At 39.9% G+C, this 20,230-nt stretch overlaps 1 protein-coding gene across 1 annotated transcript in view; it reads right to left on the bottom strand.

Moving 5' to 3' along the window:
- LOC120804238 (metabotropic glutamate receptor 4-like) overlaps nucleotides 1-13,964 on the bottom strand; it is a 122,947-nt gene extending 108,983 nt beyond the window's left edge. Inside the window, exon 1 of the mRNA XM_040153564.1 lies at nucleotides 13,431-13,964. Within this exon, the coding sequence (XP_040009498.1) occupies nucleotides 13,431-13,964 (534 nt within the window). The remainder of the gene's footprint in view (nucleotides 1-13,430) is intronic.
- Between the last annotated feature and the right edge of the window lie 6,266 nt (nucleotides 13,965-20,230).

Raw genomic sequence — 20,230 nt, 5'->3', positions numbered from 1 at the left:
CTAAACCTAACCAAGTAGTTTTTGTGACGGTGACCTTTCCACAACTTTAACGGCATGTTTGTTATTTTTACCGTGACTACGAAGGTCTGTTACGCCTGCCGCTGGTACACTCCTAAAGGTCGTAACTGAGGGTACGGACAAATAACTTATATGGTCATGTAAGTCGGAGGACTTGTCTCTTAAACATGACGACAATGTTTCTCTGACTCAATGTACGATCACCGGAATCTAAGAATCGTTCTGTTTTCATTGTCTTAAAATGAGCTCTTCATATCGACATAGGGAGCGGGTCCTCGTCTGCAGAGCCTGCCATGCTGCACTGCCATGTTTCTACAGTGAGGTCAGATCCTAAAAAGGCTTATACATGTTGTTCTGAAGGGCAAATACAAACAGCATATTTTGTTGTTTAATCTGTTGCTATAACTTCACAAATCTGCAAACAATTTTAAGAAATTTCAACACAGCTTTCATCTGTACATCCAGCTCAAGGATTAATATATAGTTAAGTTTGCTGTAATTGTTGTGTCATACAAATTTCATGATAGAGTTACATAAATTATACGCTTGGTTAGTTTAACTAGCAAATCAAGTTCTACAAAATAAAATTTTAATCCTGAAACTATGCATCTTAAAAATGCAGAACAGAGTCTAGACTTATACATGTGGAATTTTGGTAACATGGTCAAATGGTTTTTGGCATTTTCAAGTGCCCTCAAACGTGAAACAGCATTAAGTATTAAAGCCTCAAAGGATGTCCAATATCCAACGTCCACAAACACTTATCCAGCTTACATTATTATTATTGAAGTACTTAAATACTTCAGGGGAAGCCAGGAGTGCAAAACTACCAGCTATAATGTGGTGCAACCAAAACTGCATAAGATGACCTACAAGATACAGTATGTTACATCAGAGGGCCAACTGTTTAACTGTAACAAATTATATTATATGAGGCGGATCAGCAGTGACTAATACAAAGCACCTCAAGAGACAAAACACTGCTTCTACGTGAAATACAAATCGCTGGTTCCTGTGAACAAAGTTTCACAAAGAATCTGTGGCTTAGCAGCCTCATGAGAGATGACTATTATTCTTTTTTTATTACTATTCTTATTACTGTTATAGTCAGAACTGCAAAGTATAGCTACATGGTAAGAGTCTGTTGGGGCTATGGGTAAAGCGATAATACTGAATTTTAAGCATTCAATCCGCCCACAGATTAGATTACTGTTGACACACGATTTCACCACAAGAATTAAGTAAATTATCCTCAGAGGAGGAATCAGAACAGAGATGTTGACAGTTTGCCGCTAGTATGTAAGTAAAAGAAAGTTAGGACGTATTTATCTAAAGTTTAATATCAGCATTTCACCTTTTGAGAAATCAATAGCAATGTGTTCCAGGTCCAAACACCAACTTTAAGTCTCAGAAGGATAAGGTAAACATGTCAGGAAATGAGGCATGTTGTCACTACAGCTTTAAGACACTGGGTCAATATCCAGGCGTGTGTTTGTAATGGAAGGTCTTCAGATCTTGATTGTTTAATGACTGCAGGTTAAAGAAACAAGGTGACGGGGGCCAGTCTGTAAGGATTTATCATGTTTTTACTGAGTGAAGAAACTCTTGAAACAATAATTAGCCTGCAAATGAGAATTGATCCTCCTATTTGCAGCCAGTGTCATAGGACAATGGTTTTAGATATCAACTGGTTTCAAACATGGGAGCCACTGTATAGTCATACAAATAGTCTCTTCCTGTGACGGCAGGCTCCACCTTTGCACTGTAGCACAAACAGAAAACTGGGAGTGCCTGATGGTATCGTAATAGAAGAAAAGTTAAACAAATTCATGAGATTAGCGGGACCATCTGGTGTGAGAACATTAGAAATGTATACTAGAGATAGAGGTAATGGCTTTAAAAAAACAAATGAATAGTGTACTGCCACCACAAAGCCTGTTAGCATACATAAATATCAGCTGTTAAAGTCACTGAGTCCATTTCATTCAGGCTGTTCACCAATATTTTGAAATAGCAAAACAACCACATTATTGATTTTCTTGGCATGTCACTAAAAGTCAAGACTTTTCTATAAGAAACGATAAGCATATATTCTAGAAGTAATCAATGTCATATTCATCATATGGATCTGCAGCTTCAAAAAAAATTATAAATTATGTCTCTGGAGCATGTATTGGGTGAGATTAGGTTAATCAATTGAAATGATTTCTGCTGGGACAGTCAATGGAATTAATTTAGAAATTCATTAGTAGAAATTCTTGACAGTGTCCTCATTAGATCTTTCTGGCGCTGCACCTAGTAAACTACAGCACATTGGTATATACAGTTTTGGGAAGTTATGCTTTTGTTGGCTCTTGCATTTTACAGAGTGTGTTTAGAGTTTATATTTGCTTAATTAAAATATGTATCCCCATACGACATTCTAATTAAACATCACTCAAAGCTGAATGTAGCTAGTGCTCAGCACATGGCATCTTTTCTCCTATCTAACAGCAAGTATGACTATCAGCCTGGTTGATATATTGTAGTCATTACAGTCAAAGAAACTCATATAATGTGTCAGTATCAGTGCATGACTATTACCATCAGCCTGCTGCTGTGGATTTTTAGTCCATTAGTCAATGTTTTTAACCATGCTAGCGGCAGGGCTCATGGGTTAGTAATGTTGGTTTGTCAGCCATTGGATCTACCACTTTGGTCCGGACCGAAATATCTAAACAACTATAGGATAGATTGCCATGAATTTTTGTACGGACATTTGTGTTGCCCAGAGTTAGAATCCTAATGACTTTGGGGATCCCCAGATTTTCCATCTAGCACCAACAGCAGGTTAAAATTTTCACATATCCAGTGAAATATCTCAACATCTACTGGATGGATTGGCACAAAATTTTGTACAGAAATTCATGGTTCCAAGACAATTCCCTAACTTTGCACTATGAGGTTCACATTGTGGTTTTGAGGGGAAATGTTTCGACAGCTGCTGGATAGATTTCAGTACAGTATTTTTGGTACAGACATTCATGTTCCCAACAAGATGATTTGTAATAACTTTGGTGATCCCTTAACTAGTGCCATCATCAGGTCAAATTTTTAATTTGTCCAATACTTAAGCAGTCTATCACTAAATATCTCAAAAAACGAATGACATTTCCATCCGCATCTGCTGAATTCTGTTTAGTGCAAATTACCAAACATTAGTATGCCAATATGTTAAGCTAAGAAATTGAACATGGTTATCATGGTACTTGCTAAATGTCAGCATCTTAGCACTATTCCTGTGCACATGTTAGTGCGGCTGTAGGGCAAAATACATTGTATGGACGATTAAGTTCACTGAATACACAGTAAAGGAAGAAATTGCAGATGATCCTGCCATTCAGCACGTTCCACAGTAACATCAATTGCAGCAAATGGAAGAAAATGTAGATTTTTTAAAATAATACTTTATTATAACATTCATTGTGGCTGTCACTTTAGAATATCCGTGTGCTTAACACAAAACCAAATCATAATTTTGAAAGTTTCAAAAGAACTGGCCCCAGTCCTATTTATTTCAGAAATTGTAGCTTGAATGTTCTGTTTTCATGGTAAATCCCAACTGCCTCTGACCAGAATGCGAATCCCTTTGTGTGACACAGCAGTGACTCATGGGAGCCTCAATGTTGTCTCATGTGCTGGAAGGCTGGATCATGTCCAAGCTGCTTAGCCTGAAGGCAGCCAAACTTTCTCTTTCTGTCCCTACTGCAGGGTAGGCTGAGGATATCAGCTGGCATTAGGCTGACAGAACAATCGCTTTAAGATCTCAGGCAACTTTACAGTGGCTGTATGACAATTTTATTATATTGACCTTTACTTGCTTGTATGTTTTATATTTATTGGTCAAGAAAAGTGCACAGAAGTTGCTGAGCCGGAATTAATAACTAACAGAGCTTCAGATCATCACTCATTTTTCCCTGCTGACACTGTCACTTTGATTGCTCAAATTTAAAAAAAAAAAAAAAAAAAAGATCACTCTCCTTCAATCAATATGGAAGGTACCATAGCACCCCAGATTAATTTTCATTTAAATGTGTTTGAGCTACTCAAGGTTTTCTGTTTTCTCTTCTGGGGCTTCCAACCTTTGTTAAAGTAACATTTAAACAGCAAAGCCTCACACACCAGGATTGACGGATTGGTGGGTTGATGGTGAGATTATGCAGGTGAGACAGTTCCAAGCCTTTAATCCCATGCTCTTTTCAAGGAAACTATGTGATGGCTGTGCTCTGTTTGTTAAATTCTTTTGTGAAGATGTGAGTTTCTTAAATTTTTATAGAGAAGTCAGAGCAAGCAGCCAGATGCACAAATAAATGTTAGAAATTGGGAGATTGCAACCACTGTGGTAAAGTGACAGTGCCAGCACAAAGAACATAAATGAACCCTGTGGATATTTATGTTGTGCTCTTCGCTGCCCCTCTCTTGGCTTTGAGAATTTCACAGCAATGCTCAACAGAGTGAAATCATACATTTGAAAAAGAAAAGACATTTGGCCCCTCCTGCCAGCATTTCCTCAGTAGGCCTGTTAGTGCACATTAATTAAATGCCAGAAATTAATTTCAGTGAAACCTAACATATCGAGAAAGAGAATGCACAGGAGGAGACAGCCACACAGTAGCTTTTTGTCCCTGTGCTTGGTGATTACCAGCAGTAGTTCGGATTTGCCATCAGTGGTTTTCAAAAGGCAGGAGAAAGGGTATAAAATAGTGCCAAGAATAAAATACAAGGTTTTGGGCAGCCCTCACTCATGACTGTCCTGGGAATTGACCGCTCAGCTTGGGTGGGCAAAGTGAGTTGAGTCGGAACTAATCCTGAACCAAAGGAGCTGTTCCTCTGTAGCAAGAGCATAGTAGATGGGGGACGTCTGCAATCGGGGGTCGAGAGAGACAGCTTCATGGATTTGGTCTGCTCAGTTGTAAAAGTCAAGTTGAGGGGTAAAGATTAAACCATGGAAAGCCCACTGGACTGTGAACACACTGCGGCTTGTTTGTAAGGCATTTATTTGATTCGCTTCCCTGTTTGTTTGCATTGGTTGGACTTTGCGGGAGCAGGGATTTCAGCAAGTACATGGGATTTGTTGGGTACAGGTGGGTGGGTGTGAGGGACTGGGCTTCATGAATGAACTAATGTAGCATAGTGTGCACCAAAATTACCCTTAGCACAGAATGGGAGTGTGCCCAGTCAGAATCAATTCTCCTGTCCAGACCTCTCTCTCCTCAATTACCACCAGGTTCCAGGGTGTTGAGGCTCTGTGAAGGTGACAGGGCACAGCATGGGAGCACTGTCCAGGTGTGATGAAGCACTAACAAGTCATAGTGTAGCATCTAGCCATACTACATTCTGAGGAATATAAGTCCCAAAGTAATATAGCATTTATTAAAAAATATGCCCTTCTTACACTACTATTACTAAGTTAGTAGACATCTCACCAAATTACTTAGTTATGTGAGAACGGTCGCTTGTAGTGACAAACCAACAGAGAGTTATCACCAAACTCTGCAATCTCAGTTTTATGAAGCGTTTTAGCATCTTTCAGGTCATTGTTTTGGTTTTACAGTCCGCAGCATTACTGTTTTGATTATGTCATATCACTCTCATCAACCTTATTTTCAGCACACAGCTGTTTTCAACAAGAACGAAAAAAACGCTGTGACAAGAATGCGTTGTTAGCAACTAGAAGGTAAACGCAGTGAAGCGTTAAAAAGCTAAAAAGCCACATATTTCCCTCAGAAATTGGTGACCAAAACTGGGTTAAAAGGAAAGTGAATATTGGACTTACATTCGAAGCCAGTAAACACAGCTTCAAATGAATGCTAATGTTTCTCTGTGTCTGTAGAATGTGTAAATAGGCAACTGTTCGCTAACATGCTTGCCATAACAACTTTATGTTTTATGGCTAATGACTAATTAAGGTCACAAAAAAAAGTGATTAATGTAGTTTAACCATCTCATAATATTTGGATAGTCATTATTGATTCATGGTGTTTAGTGAACATGTCAAATTGGCTTCATAATCAATTTAGCTACACAATCTATTTTTCTGACTTGTACCCTTTCAAACACATTTCTGTAGCGTCACAGCAACATTTTACATAAAACATTTTATTTTAATGCTGCTGTAGTTTTAATCAGCTCTGACATTGATTGAAAGTGATATTCACCTTTATGGCTAGATGAATAGATTGACCATTAACAAGTGCAAGTAAAGAGCAGCTGTGTGCATATTTTTTAGGGGCCTCTAAATCTTTCAGTGTATTTTCACTGTAGGCTGATGGGGTAATGCAACAAGAGCCCTGTCTCAACACAGTGAAATGCTGACGGGGAGTAAGGCACTGTGCCTGAGGATCTCTGCCTCTGTCTCTAGTGAGGGAAAAGAGAGGCGGATGGAAGGTCTCTGCCTCACAGACAGCACAGCAGGCAACTAGTTAACCCTCTTCTTTCTACCAGAGTATACCCAAGTACCATCTCTCTTCCTTCCACCTTTCTCCACAGTTCGTAGCTCACTCCTCCACAGAGGCCAGACCTAGTCTGACTGTGCCTGCTTGTACCTAATTTAGAGAGCTGCTGTGTTGAAGTTGCCCAAGCTACACCCACCTTTGTCTGAAACCGTATGATTGTCTCAGCATGTCAATCTAAAGACCTGAAACACAATGCGTGCTCCTGCGGTTTCAGACTGTTGCAGCTCAAGCCAGTCAGTATGGCTGTTTTCAGTGATGTGTAAGAGACACAATCAAAAGCCCGGGGCTTTAATTACACTCATGTGTCTTGAGTATTATAAGCAACCAACCACAAACTACAACAGGACCTGGTTCACTTTGCTCCTGCTTATATAGCGGCATAAAGAACCAGCTGATGAAAACAGGACAGGAGCTGGACCCAGTGATGAGGGGATGCAGACAAGGGAGCTTTCAACCCCAATCCCTAAGAGTAAATTATGTAACAATATAGTAAAATATTCATGACACACTATGGGGACAGAATCCTGCCTGCTCTGAAGTGCTGAGCAAACATTTAGCCCTGAGCCACTCTGACTGTGAGGAGGATAACGAAAAGTTTAAAAGTAAGGAGCTAAAAAACAATTGCAAGCATGAAGCCAGTTACATTATAGTCAAAGATTCTTGCCTTGTGAGGATGGCAAGCAGCGTCAGTTCCAAAATTATGTCGGTGATATATTATGTTTAGGTTGTATGCTTTCATGCCTTTCGTGCCTTTGTATGTATCAAATTTTATGAAGCAACTTTAACAAAATACTGTGGGGAAAAAAGGAGCCACAACATTCCAGCAGACATAAAGCCATAAGGAACTACTGACCAGCACATCATGGTGCATACACCCATGTAGAAACTGTATCATATACAAAAAAAAGACTCACTATCATCAGTTTAGCTTCAACGCAACAGCTCGGGTGATAAAAAGAAATAGGTTGAAAGGTTGATAGAAGCCAAGACCGACTTTTGAAGTCATTAGAGGGAAGTGGTGAGCAGCGAAGCCCTCCATGCCACTCAGTGGAGTGGAGTCCTGCTTATGGTTTTATGTGACTTTAATGATGTAGAAAAATACCGGAACCTGCTGAGACGTGCCATGCGAGAGTACAACCTTAGCTTTACTTATTAATCAATATCCTTGTGGCCTGTGCAGAGGATTGCATTTAATTGCAGATGAGTGGTTTCTGATGGGTCGGATATTCCACAGTGTGAAACTGAAATTGTAGTTGTTCAAACAGGCCTCTATGAAAGCTCATCATAACGTGTTTAAAGTAAAAAATCTGCTCTTGGATATTATTACATTTTAGCTATCAATAGTATGTTTTCTGTATGTCTTGTCTGTATTCCATTAATTATTTTTAGGTATACCCACTCTGCCTCCACAACTCATCTTCTACTTCAGTTAGTGATTATCTGAATTTCCCACAATGCCTTTGGACAACTGCCAGAGAATGAGCCTAATTTTTGTTACCAAGTCCTCAGACGTTCAGGCATTGCCACCGGAGGTGAGAGAAAAGGAAAACTCGGCCAACTAACTGACCAATACTCTGTAACATCCTTCTAGTTTGCCTTATAACAGCGTTAGAGGCTCTAAATATATTGCGGGTATTTGTTTTTTGCAATACTAATGCATTGCCTAGCAGCATTGTCACCTGTAAAATGATAAAGTTTTTACCTGAAGTAAAATGCAATCAACAAATTCATTGATTATCACTTACAAGCCTAATTCTACTATGAAACACGTTATTGAACAAAATATCACAGTAATTATACTAAATCAAGCAATTAAATCAAGTAAATTCAAATATAATGCAAGTGAGTAAAACAGATGATGGTGGATAGTAGAGATGATGAGCTAAATTAGAACAGTGGGAACATTTTATCATCTTGTTTTCATGATTTACAATAAATTTGTTTTCACGTAGATTAAATCCTGATGAGAAAATGTTAGAAACAAGGTTACAAATTAACTTATACAAGGAGTGATATGCATCTGGTGCACTACAGAGGGTCTATCTCATGCATATGCAATATCATCTTGTGACCCACTGTAGTGTTAATACTATTAAAAATATCAAAAACTGTATTATTATTTTCACCTGGGGCAACTTTTGGGCCCCATACAAATCACATTTCCATGGTTTCTTGTTTCTCTATCAGTATGATTCATGAAAATTGTTCCACCTGTCAAGTCCAAAATGGAAGATAAGTTGATTAAAGGCTTTTAGCTTTTCTGCTACAAAAGTTTATTTGAAATCCTACAGGAATAAATAGCCTAGCTAAAGAACAATGCTTTAAGAAAGGTTGCCACCATTGTTGTAACGGGTTTTTGCTTTTATTTGTAATTAATGTTTTTTCTGTTATATACATTATTTTATGTTCAGTGCTACTGTGAGGTGTGGGGTGTTTTTCAGACAGGCTTGATGAATTTTTCTGTCAGATTTTAGCTGTATGAATAGAGTCACGGTCCATATACCTGATTGATATGTGCTGTCAAAAAAGGTTGCAAACATCTCCAGCCTTAAAAAGGCTGGACAACTCATTATCAGAGTGTTACATATACAGACTGGAGAAATTCTAGGATAATGTTGGGACAATTGTTGATTTTCCAGGTTAGTTTTTTATATATACAGTGGGGGCCAAAGGTCTGAGGCTACTTTCCAATTGAGTTGAATGGGAAAGTGGTCTCAGACTTTTGCACCGCACTGTATATATACTGTACAGTCTGTTCTTTTTCTTTGAAATAAAGCACGACTACGACCAAACTGCCTTTTTACTATCCATGTTTTATCGTGAGTGTACTGCTAAGCTATGTTATTGTTCTGAAACAAACTTGAAATGTGTCAGAAATCTTTAATGCTCCACTGACACAGGACTTCCTGATACATTTTAAAGCTGAAATGATGTGAACTGTACATTTGGAGACTGAATACCCTGTGTTTTTGCCCGTTAGCCACCAATGAGGCTGATGTATTTGCACATACTCCATCACCTAAAAGCCTGTTCTACGCTTTTCTATCCTTCCATCTGATCCCACTGTCGATGCTGAGAGTCAGACAGGTGCAGAGCATGGTTATTCTGCTGCAGCGATTTGATATGCAGAACATGCTCAGCTAACGGCAGCACCCAATATCTCTCAGAACTTTATTATGTCAAGGATAGAGTGGATATTGTAGGATTTTACCCAGAAATGGCACAGGCCATTCAACGCATGCATGACCAGCCCAAAAAAGTGACACACAACACTCTTATGTGTCAGCTATCTAGTGTCATGAGTGGCTTAGAGAGAGGGGCTTTTTAGCAACCATCTCTTGAAATATAGAGTTTCCTGCTTGGAGTGAACTGGTAGCATCTTGTAACATTTTCCTCTGTCCCTCAGTTTGATTTGCCAGTCATGCTCAAGGCCCCGTCAAGGAGGCTGTTCAAGCCCACTGGGCAGATACCTTAAGGCCATTGTCCATCAAAAAATGATTCCTGCTTTGGTACATCTAAGGCCTATCATAATCTTAGTTTCACTATACTTGCACAAAACTAATTTTTTGCCCAAGAACAGTGAGTCTTGGATGGTGTAGCTCAATGCCCTTTAGAGAAGAAAAAAAGAGAGAAATTCAAAAAAAAATTTTTCCCTTTGCACGATTTGGCATACTGTTTGGAACACACAGCAACTCGCTGGCAAAATCCTGCCAAAACAGTGGCTTGCCAATTAGCTGTGTGAAGACATCTCACAAGCCTTTGAGTGGACAGACCCTCCTCTGGCAGTTCATGTGCCCTTCACAAGGAGTCTGGCTGCATTAACAACCGTGTTTGGTGGAACATTTAAAGTTGGAAAGTTATGGAATAGCTTAATGTGTGGCAGTCAGCCTGGTTTTTAGGCAAACTCTTTATCCTGCCACTGTTGGCCTCTACAAGGAGGTAAAGATGGCAGGGATATATTTTTTGGTTATGTATTTATGTCTCACTTACTCCCTGAATGGTGGTCATTGATGGCCTACTGTAGACACATCTACCACACACTCAGTGCAACTGGGTCCTGTGCAGGTTAATTTGTGATAGTGTGCTGGGGGAGTGTACTGACCAACCTGTGTTTGTAGGCAAACGACTGCTTGCTTCTACAGTGTTATGCAATGAGACGTCACGTATGAGGTGTCACCAACCTCCTATTTGCTTATTTGATTGTGAAGGCTGTGTGACAGGTCTGTGCAAGGCACTAGAAAAAAATTGTGGTTTTAGAGGACTGGTGCTTGTGATGGCTGGACACTGATCCCAGCCGTGTGTCAGACACCTCATCTACAAAAAGCAGAAAGAATGTAGTAGCGCAGCATTTATTCTGGTTGACTTGTGACATGTCAATCAGGCTTGTGATGTGGCGTATTGTACTATTCACCCTCTTGCCCTCTGCTGAGCAGTTAGTCGGCCCCTAGAATTGCAGCAGACAAGTGAGACATTGTTGAATCAATCTCACAGTAGGTGATTCAGGCCTCGACTTCTATAGGGCCCTTTTAAAAGACGAAGCCTGTGTGAATAGAACAAAAGCTACAGTGGCGTCCAAAAGTGTGGGACCATGAAAGTGTCTGTTGCTATTTGGAAGCTCTAACCACGTTGTGTGCCACTCTGCTAGTCACTTCAAACATAAACGGATTAGTTACAAGGAAAGTAAAGCCATTATGTACTTTATGCTCAGCCTCTATAGGGTTAAATACATTCATGCTGATTGTTTGGCTTGGCAATGATCTGACTGTCTCCCCTATCTAATCCGTTACGGTTATGTGCATTCACTACCACATGTTGTTCCAGGGTCTCATAATAATTATTGAACAGTCTCTTACCTTCCGTTCTTCTCAGAAGTACTAGAAAGAATTGTGTCTCAGCAGCTTTCAGACCAGATATCCAACAGTAATCTTTCTGAAGCTTTTCAATCTGCTTTCCAGGCCCGTCAGTCCACTGAAACTGCACTTGCTATAGTAGTGAATGATCTTATGCTTCTATGGATTCAGATTTCACCTCTGTGCTTCTCTTATTCTATATCAGTGCAGCTTTTGATACCTTATATGCAGTCACGGAATTAATTGACACTGTTACGCTGATGATACTCAGCTGTATCTTCCTACAAAAGACCCTTCTCAAATTATCAATTAGAGGCCTGCTTGTCTGCTGTGAAGAGCTGGAAGTAAAAAGATTTAGATGCTGGTCATTTTCTTTCGATCGGCATATTTCAAGACATCACCAAGATGGCCTGTCTGTAACCTATGAAACATAGCTAAAAGTCAGTGTTTTCTGTCTGTGGCAGATGCTGAGACCTTATTTCATGCTGCAGACTAGAATATTTTAATGTTTTGTTTTCAGGCCTGCCACGTGCTAGTACTAAAAATCTTCAGAATCACTGGGTCAGAATTCTGCAGCTGGCATTTTAACTAAATCCAGAAAATTTGACCACATTACACCCATTTTAGCTTCCCTTTACTGGGTCCCTTTCAATGTCAGGTCAGCCTTTAAGGTGCCTTTAATGAAATACAGAATCATAAACTGGCAGGCCTTGTCATAACTGTCTGATCCCCTTAAACCTTATATTCCACCCCGTGCTATTCATTCTCAGAGTACAGGGCTCCTCATTGTCTCCAGAGTTAAAAAGAAAAGGCTGCAGAGCCTTTTCCTATTGGGTCCCCTGCCTCTGGAACAACCTCCCTGCTGACATCAGACTGTCTGACTTCGTAGAGGCATTTAAATCCAAACTTAATACTCATCCTTATGCCTTAACTTCCAGTTTGTAGGTTATTCTTTGATTACTTCATGCGTAGTACCTCTTGCCATTCTCCCACCAGAGGATCCATGTCAGTCTTAATTAATCCATTAAACCTAGTACGTACAGTATAGACCATGTTGTCCATCCAACGAGATTACTGTAAACTTTCTGATAACCACTGCATCTCTCTAACCCTCTGTTTATTCCCTGAAGCACATGAGCGTCCAGGTTGCTCTGCTGCTCATCCTGAGGTTTCTTCCATTTTTTCCCATCCTAGGTTTTTTTTGAGGAGTTTTTCCTTGTTCTATGTGACGGTCTAAGGACAGAGGGTGTTGTAATGCTGTACAGATTAAGTCCTTTGAGGCAAATATGTGATTTGTGATATAGGGCTATATAAATAAAATATGACTTGACTTGATTAGACTGTACATTTAAATTTTTAGTCAGTAGAAGCCTGAAGAGCTCATAAGAGGACCTCAACGTTCTTCATAGAGGGTTACGATATATAACCACTGTCTTTCTTACTGCATGTACTCTGGCATGAATAGCGTGATATTACAAAAAAAAAAGACAGCCTGTTTTGACACAGTCTTTATGCTCATTATTTTGGTTGTGGCCTGTAGTTTGCTTTGACAGCACTAAGCAGGTAATACAAAAGTCCTGTCATATATTGTTTACGTTTTGCTCTCATTTGCACATTATATTTGCATCTGGTGAGCCAACACAATGTAGAAGCTCATTTTACACACAATATTCAAAAGCAATGCAATGAGCTCATGGTGCCACGCATGACTTCTCTGAATTAATTAGAGGAGGGCAACACTAAGGACTCTTGGCAAATTAATGTCATTAGTGAGGAGAATTATGGTGTAATGATCAGCGCCTAGTGTGATTTAAGCTTAGGAGGAAAATAAAAAGGTCAAAAGAAAGGCAATAAGAACACGGACTGGGACATGCTGAATAAGAGTGTATGTTGGTGATTTTGTGTGTTTGTATTTGTGTAGTGACATTGGCACGGTATAACTGAAAGTCTGAACTCAAAAATATATTGCAAAGAATATGCTGTATGGAATTATATTAAATAGCCGTGATCTGCAGAAAGATAGTGAAGTAAAGTAAACTAAGAAGTAGATCTTGTGGAAGAAACTGACCTTGAATAGACGTAAAATGTTGGCTACCATGATTGACACGGAGCTGGCGGACGCACCAATCACTCCCACCACTCTCTCAGGCTTAGTGATGATGGGTGGCCCTCCGCTGAGACACTTGACATCAGTTGAGTCTTTCTCAATCAGTGCCTGAACAAACGTCAGTGACTGTTCCAGAGCATGGGTGTCCCGGGAGCAGGTGTCCAGGATGCGTGCCCCTAGAGTGATGTTTGGCAGCAGCTCATTGTCATTATTGATACGATCCAGGGCAAATAACATGGCCTCCAGCCTATGGATCCCTTTCTCCTTCTTTAGCTCCCCACAGGCTTTGCCATCGTTCCCTCTGGCATGCACCGGGAACAGTCCACCCAGAGATATGTCCCCATCAATGCGTATTGAATTGAGATGTGTGTGGCCTGGCATCTTGGGTTTGGCTGCTAAGGCAATCAATAAATAACAAGCCAGCAGCAACACCCAGCAGCAGACACCCCTATGGTCCCAAATCCACACTCTTTTAAAGCCTCCTCGTAGAGTCATAATGAAAGGCTAAATCCGCATCCAAATACAAATTCAAGTCCTTTGAAAATGAAAGAACTGCATGCATATAACCACACACACATACAAATGTCCTTAAGGTTAGCTGCAATGTTTTTCAGAGCCCAGTCTTTGCTTCAGAAGTCTCTTCTCATGGTTTCTAGCTCTGACACAAATTCGGTAATACTAATTATGCAGCCTCGCTCTCTTTATCTCTTAGCCTTTCTTCTTTCCTCTGTGTTTTTCAGTCGTTTCCTGCACCTGTGATTGGTGTCTACATGCAATAACTAAACAATGCAGGGTGAGCTGAGAAAGGGTGAGTCCACAGAGAGAGTTCTCATAAGGCAAGAACAAAGGTGGGAAGTTTGCCTCCTGTCTCTCCTTCTCTAGAACCAATCGGGTGCATTTAGTTTTCCTTCAAGCGGGCAGAATGTCAAGAGACAAGCCAGTGGGCTCCACAGCAGGCTCCTGAAAAAAGAGAGTAGAGATGTGTGAGACACTGAAGAAACAGCAGTAAAAGCAACTTCTGTGCATAAAAGATAATGAAAGATTAAATGGAATCACATTAATCTGACATTAACAAAATACATTTATGTTTATGCAGGGGTTTGTCCTGTATTTGTCTACAACATAGTCGAGATTTTGTCTCTGTTATGGAATCTCCTACAAAGTATTACTTATGTCAGTGGACGGGAGATGTGCTGCATTGTCAGACTCTCCATAATGTAATTGACATGAAATTCAGAACCACAAAGCGCATTTGCATTGGACAGTCAGAGTTCCAGCCTAGTTTCCAGATCCTAAAATTCAAGCAGAAATAATACCTAAACCCCGCACTCCACGTAGGAAATCCGTTCTGTGTTGCATCCATGTCTCAACTGCTTTCAGAGCACTGCAATGAATTATTTCTATGTGCCTTGAGCATAACTGATTCACTGCTGCTTGGCACCGCTCCATAGACTTCATAGCCACACACTGTTCTGCTCATGTAGATCGTCTCCAGAGTGTTTTACCAAAAAGTTATGAAATATAGAGCTAAATTAAGAGCACGGGATTCTGATTCTGATTATGTGTGTGCGCGTGCGTGCGTGCGTGTGTTCGTGCGCTCTCTCAACAGTAGGTTGGCTTCCTCTATAATGCCAGCCTAATACAGCAGTGGATCTGGCCACAGTGGGAGAGGCCTGGAGCCCTCTGTGTCTGTCTCTCTCTCTCTCTCTCTCTCTCTATCCCTCTCTCAATTGACCGTCACACACACATACTGTATCCGTCAGGCTTTACTTCATGCTGCTTTTGTATGCTAACATACAGACTCCTGCCATGCCAGGCAAAAACATGTTCTGTATCAGAAAGTTGTGCTACATTGCAGCAGCTGTCAAACCCATCACTGTGGAGCAGTGATATTTTGCAGTTATTTTAATGGGGATGCAGGTGTAGTGGTTGGCAGTAATGTATTTTTTTTCATCTCTCATCGTTTTCTCTAATGTTGAATACATATTTGGAGAACTATCTCATTGAGGTTTTCAAGAGATTTTTGCCACAACTCATGAATTATAAACAGCTTTGCCATCTGTTAGTCATATGTGCATCTTTGCTTTCTTTCACTTTGGACATCAAATCAAATAATAAAGATGCCCTGCTCAAACCACTACACTGTGGCCTGTCTTGTGCTGCTTCTCCCATCCTGCTGGGAACCAAAAGGAGATATTTATATCATGCTGCACAGATCATCCCTTTAAAACGCAGCATCCATAATGTATGAAAGCCTACCAGTCGCTGCAAAACATCTCGTTCTAGGGGAAAGCCTAGAAGAGAAGGAAGAGGAAAGGGTGGCTACACGGGCTTGCTCTTTTGTAAAAGAGTTGAAAACAGGCAAACAGATAGAGAAGCAAACTGCCCCACATGCCCGGGTAATGATGATGGAGCAACACCTGCTTTTTATCCAACACCATCAGACATTTTTTACAAAAGCACCACAAAGAGGAAAATGGTCCGTGTTGTATGGACCATGATAATTCTCCAGAGCACTCTATGCTTTGCTGTGAAAAGGTTAGCAATATTGGTTGCTTCATTTTTGGTGTGGTTGCATTTCTCTTTGTAGGCAACAATGCCCACAAATGATAATTTTCCACGGGATCATAATCTAAGCCTGGAAATTAAGGAGAAGAGCTGTAGGCAAAGAATCTGCTTCATATTTCAAATCAGCCCATCCTTCATCATCGTGATTACAAACTAATAAAGCCACAATCGGGATAATTACAGTTCACTGCTGAACAAAACAAGCAGATAAATGTCTTGAGGGCTGGACAATTCTCTGGTAACCGAGTTAGGTTTTAGCCTTGACATCTCAGAGATAAAGTCCTCTGTGCCTCTGGAAATCTTTTTGGATGGGGTGGACAGCAGTGCCCCTTCATTGTCATCACTCTCTGAAACACTGCATGCACAGTGGCAGCTTTACCAGATGTTTAGTCACAAGGCCCAGATGGGCAGAGCAGATAAACATCAGCTGTCTGCAGAGAGTGGGAGTTGGGGGAAATTGCAGAATCCTCACAGCAACCGTCTCCTCTCACTGTGACGAGAAGGAACTCCAGCTTCCACTGCACTTGACCACTTTCCCCTGCTGCTGTGTGCACTGCTACACTGATGGCGAATAGAGCTGAGGGTTTTAGTCCAGTAAAGGTTTCACTACGGTGGAATTACCCATTGCTATAGAATTCACTTTTGAATGCAATATTTACTGGAGTGTGTCTAGAAATTAAGAAACAAAGAAGCCTTTTTTTTCAGCATTTGTGTACTTGTACATGGTTGAGTGAGTGGGAACCATTCATTTAAGTTCAATTAATCACTATTAAAATCTCTTTACATTGTACAGCAAATCAATCAGACTAGTGCGGTGCCCATTTAAAAGGCGCCTATTATTTCATTGATAGTTCAGTTTTATTCAATCATCTAATCATTATCTAATTTCCAAATCACTGTTGTGTAATGATATTAATCAAAATATACTGGACCACAAACTCAAAAGGATTGCTGTGACACATACACTCACTTGCCTATTTATTTAGTGCACCTAGATAAAACTAATGCAGTATAATTCAAGTTTACAATAAATCCTCTCTTCGTGAGGATTATAATGTACAGCTTGTATTGAATCTGTTTTGAGAGAGGATGTTGATTTATTTTAATGGTCGTTTTGGAGGTGTTCCTAAAATTTTGCCAACCTTAATTGATAGAAACGGGATGGACAAAATATTAGAAACACCTGTCAGTATAACCCACTACAGTTCAACCGCACCACAAATTACAGCCTCCAAAATGACCATTAAAATAAATCAACACCTCTTAAACAGAGTCAATAAAGACTGAACATTATAATCCTCATGAGGGGAGCGTTTATTGCAGGCCTGTTGTATTACACTGCATTAGTTTTAACTAGGTGTACTTAATAAATTGGCAAATGTGTGTATATGAATTTAATCTGTGTGGCATATTAACCCTTTCCCTGAACAGGAGAATCAGTATTTTTACTGAATAACTTGACTCAAAACTTAGCTTGGGTATGACATGGATTTATTTCATCACTGGAATATAGTTTAGTTTTAAAAAAATGAAAAAATACAGTGGTCGAATAACAGCGTTAGATGACGCATGGTGTAACGTTACTCGATCATAACAGCAGCAGTGCTCTACTTGATCTGCCTGTTAATAATCCTAATATATCATGCTTGGGTGAGGGTAAAAAATAAACAATACGATGCGGTCTTGCTGTCGCTCCACAGTCAGCACTGCACTTCCCTGGGTCCTCAACACTACACACGGGAAGTCTGAAGTCGATTGGATGAGCAGTTGGTGATAAAATCAAAGGACAGACAGAGATTCCTCCATTTATAGGTAGATTTGCAACAGTAAATAGCCAATGAAGCCATCTCACCGGTTAGTATCTCACAAATGTTCAGTTAACTTACAACAGGTTTTTCACTTTAAATTAGATTGAAGAGACTCAAGGTAAACGTGGATGAGTGTGCAGGAAACAGTGATTTTAGGTCGTTTCATTCTCTCTTTACATGTGCAGTTGTTAATAAAAAGGTCAGTGATGAATCAAATAAGGCCTCATACATCATGACTGGCTGTCAACAAATGACAATTGTGGAGAAAGAGCCCTTCATGATTAGATTTTTGGAGACTTTGTAGAATCTGTTGCTAATTGTTTCCTTGGCAATTAGCTGCATGTCTTTGGATTTTTTTTCTCTTTCTTTTTTTTTCTCTCTCTTCTGACATGTCGATCGAATGCAATTCTCTTAAATTTCTAACAAAGCGTGGAAACGTTTAATGACCACTAGGGGGACTTCTCTTGGGGATTTAACCAAGCATTGGTAGCTGGAAAAAGATGAAATGCTAAAATGAAGGGCCACCTAAGAACTGCGTCTGAAACAGTCTGGAAAAGTACAAATCTTATCTCTGCCTAATGATCAAAGATTGCCGACAGTAATACTAAATTTTGAATCAGGCCTTGGCTCCTCGCCAGCCACCACCAAGCCACAGTGACAAACAGATTCACGGCAGACTGCTTCTGAGGCAACTCAGCCAGTAATTAGCAACTGCCTTGCTATAAAAAGGTTTTTGTTTTGTCTTAATTTTTAAACCAAGTCTGGTTTTAGCCTTAGCTTGAGATTCAATTCACACTGTATATAAGAAAAAAGACATCCAAGTGATTATAGCAGCCGCACTCAACCACATCCTTCCACTACGAACCTTCATTCACATTTAATGCTTCTCGTAATCATGTGAATAATATCTCAGTTATTGTTTATAGCATCAAGGCCGTCACACTAAAAGTCTTGTATTGCAGTGAGTGTCTCCTACGCAACAAGCTTTCGATGAATACTTGAACTAACTTGAACTAAGCAGGAACGCCCACAGGTGCTGCAGCTGATATCCGCATCCACAGTGATTTTACAGTGTGTAAAGCCGTACAACCAAGGTAAACTAGTGTGAAAGTATTCATTTCAGAAATACTAAATAATCTGTACAGAAAATACTGGTGCTACAGCTGTACAGCTTTCTTTAAATTATTTGGTGGTGTCACATTTTGCTGTTTTATTCACTCAGTTTTAAACACTGAAAAGCGCCAAAGAAATGCAAAAAAGGCACACCCCTCATTTTTACATCCTGTCATCTCTGCAAAGCCTCACAATGAAATGCATCCCGCTAATAGGTCCGTGGGAGAGGAGCTGTGCGCCGTCCGACAGTGATGTCCTAATCCGACAGGGAACTGCTGCTTTGGCCTCTGCTTCAGCAGGGGAGATACCTAGGCCCAAAAGGTCAATATGATCACAGCAGAGAATGGAGATAAAGTCCTCAGTAGATGGAGTGTTACACCGCCAGCATGGCTGGCTGCTACAGTCTGTTAGAAAAATACAGATAAGGTTTCTGTAGCTTCAGATTTGTTGTTTACTCCTATTTGCATGTTCAATCAGTGCATTTTATTTTTTTATGTGCATGATCAGGTACTATATGAGTTTAACTGCATGTGATTTAAAAAAAAAAAAAAAAAAAAAGGAAGGATGTTGCAGTAGCTTCTCGTGGCACAGTGCGCAGCTGTTTTTAAGGTACCTGTCATTTTAACATTGTTGTCTTATTTAAAAAAAATCCAGAAATCCATCAGAGGACAGAATTCTAATCTTCAGGCGCCTCTGTATCATTTTTCTGTGACACTGACAGTTTCTGTGTCAGTTTCTGCTGAAATAGAAAAGAAAGAGGAGCTTAATTATTACTGGCGTCAAACTGATGACTGTCACCATTGTTTTTAGACAATAAAGGCATTGGGTAAAAAAAAAAAAAAACACTCGTCAATGCCAAGGGGACTAGTGACAGATCCTTTAAAAGCAGTGACTCACCCTCTATGGTATTCGAGAAGAATGCAGTTTATTTACAACACAGTATATTGTAGGAGAAGAGAATGTAATGCAGTCTACAGCATGTTAGAAATGTCTTGTTACCATGTTTATATGTGTAATTGATTTTTTTTTTTTTAGATTTATTGTCCTTGCAATTAGTTAATTACATGCTTGGAATTACATATTACATAAGGAGCTGCTGTTTCTGATGTGGTGCTAGACTTGGGATTTTCAAAGTCTGACTACCCCTCAGACAAACCTCACCCCAGGGATCTTTTTTTTGAGTGCAACATGAAAGAGTTAACATTAAAGTTTTTATCGCTCGTATTATTAGTCTTTGTTTTACTTTGACTTGAGGGATACTCGTGCTCTATG

Source organism: Xiphias gladius, chromosome 18, assembly GCF_016859285.1.
Source record: "Xiphias gladius isolate SHS-SW01 ecotype Sanya breed wild chromosome 18, ASM1685928v1, whole genome shotgun sequence".
NCBI classification, from domain to species: domain Eukaryota; kingdom Metazoa; phylum Chordata; class Actinopteri; order Istiophoriformes; family Xiphiidae; genus Xiphias; species Xiphias gladius.
The sequence above is the reverse complement of the archived record's forward strand: the minus strand, read 5'-3'. Positions and strand labels throughout refer to the sequence as shown.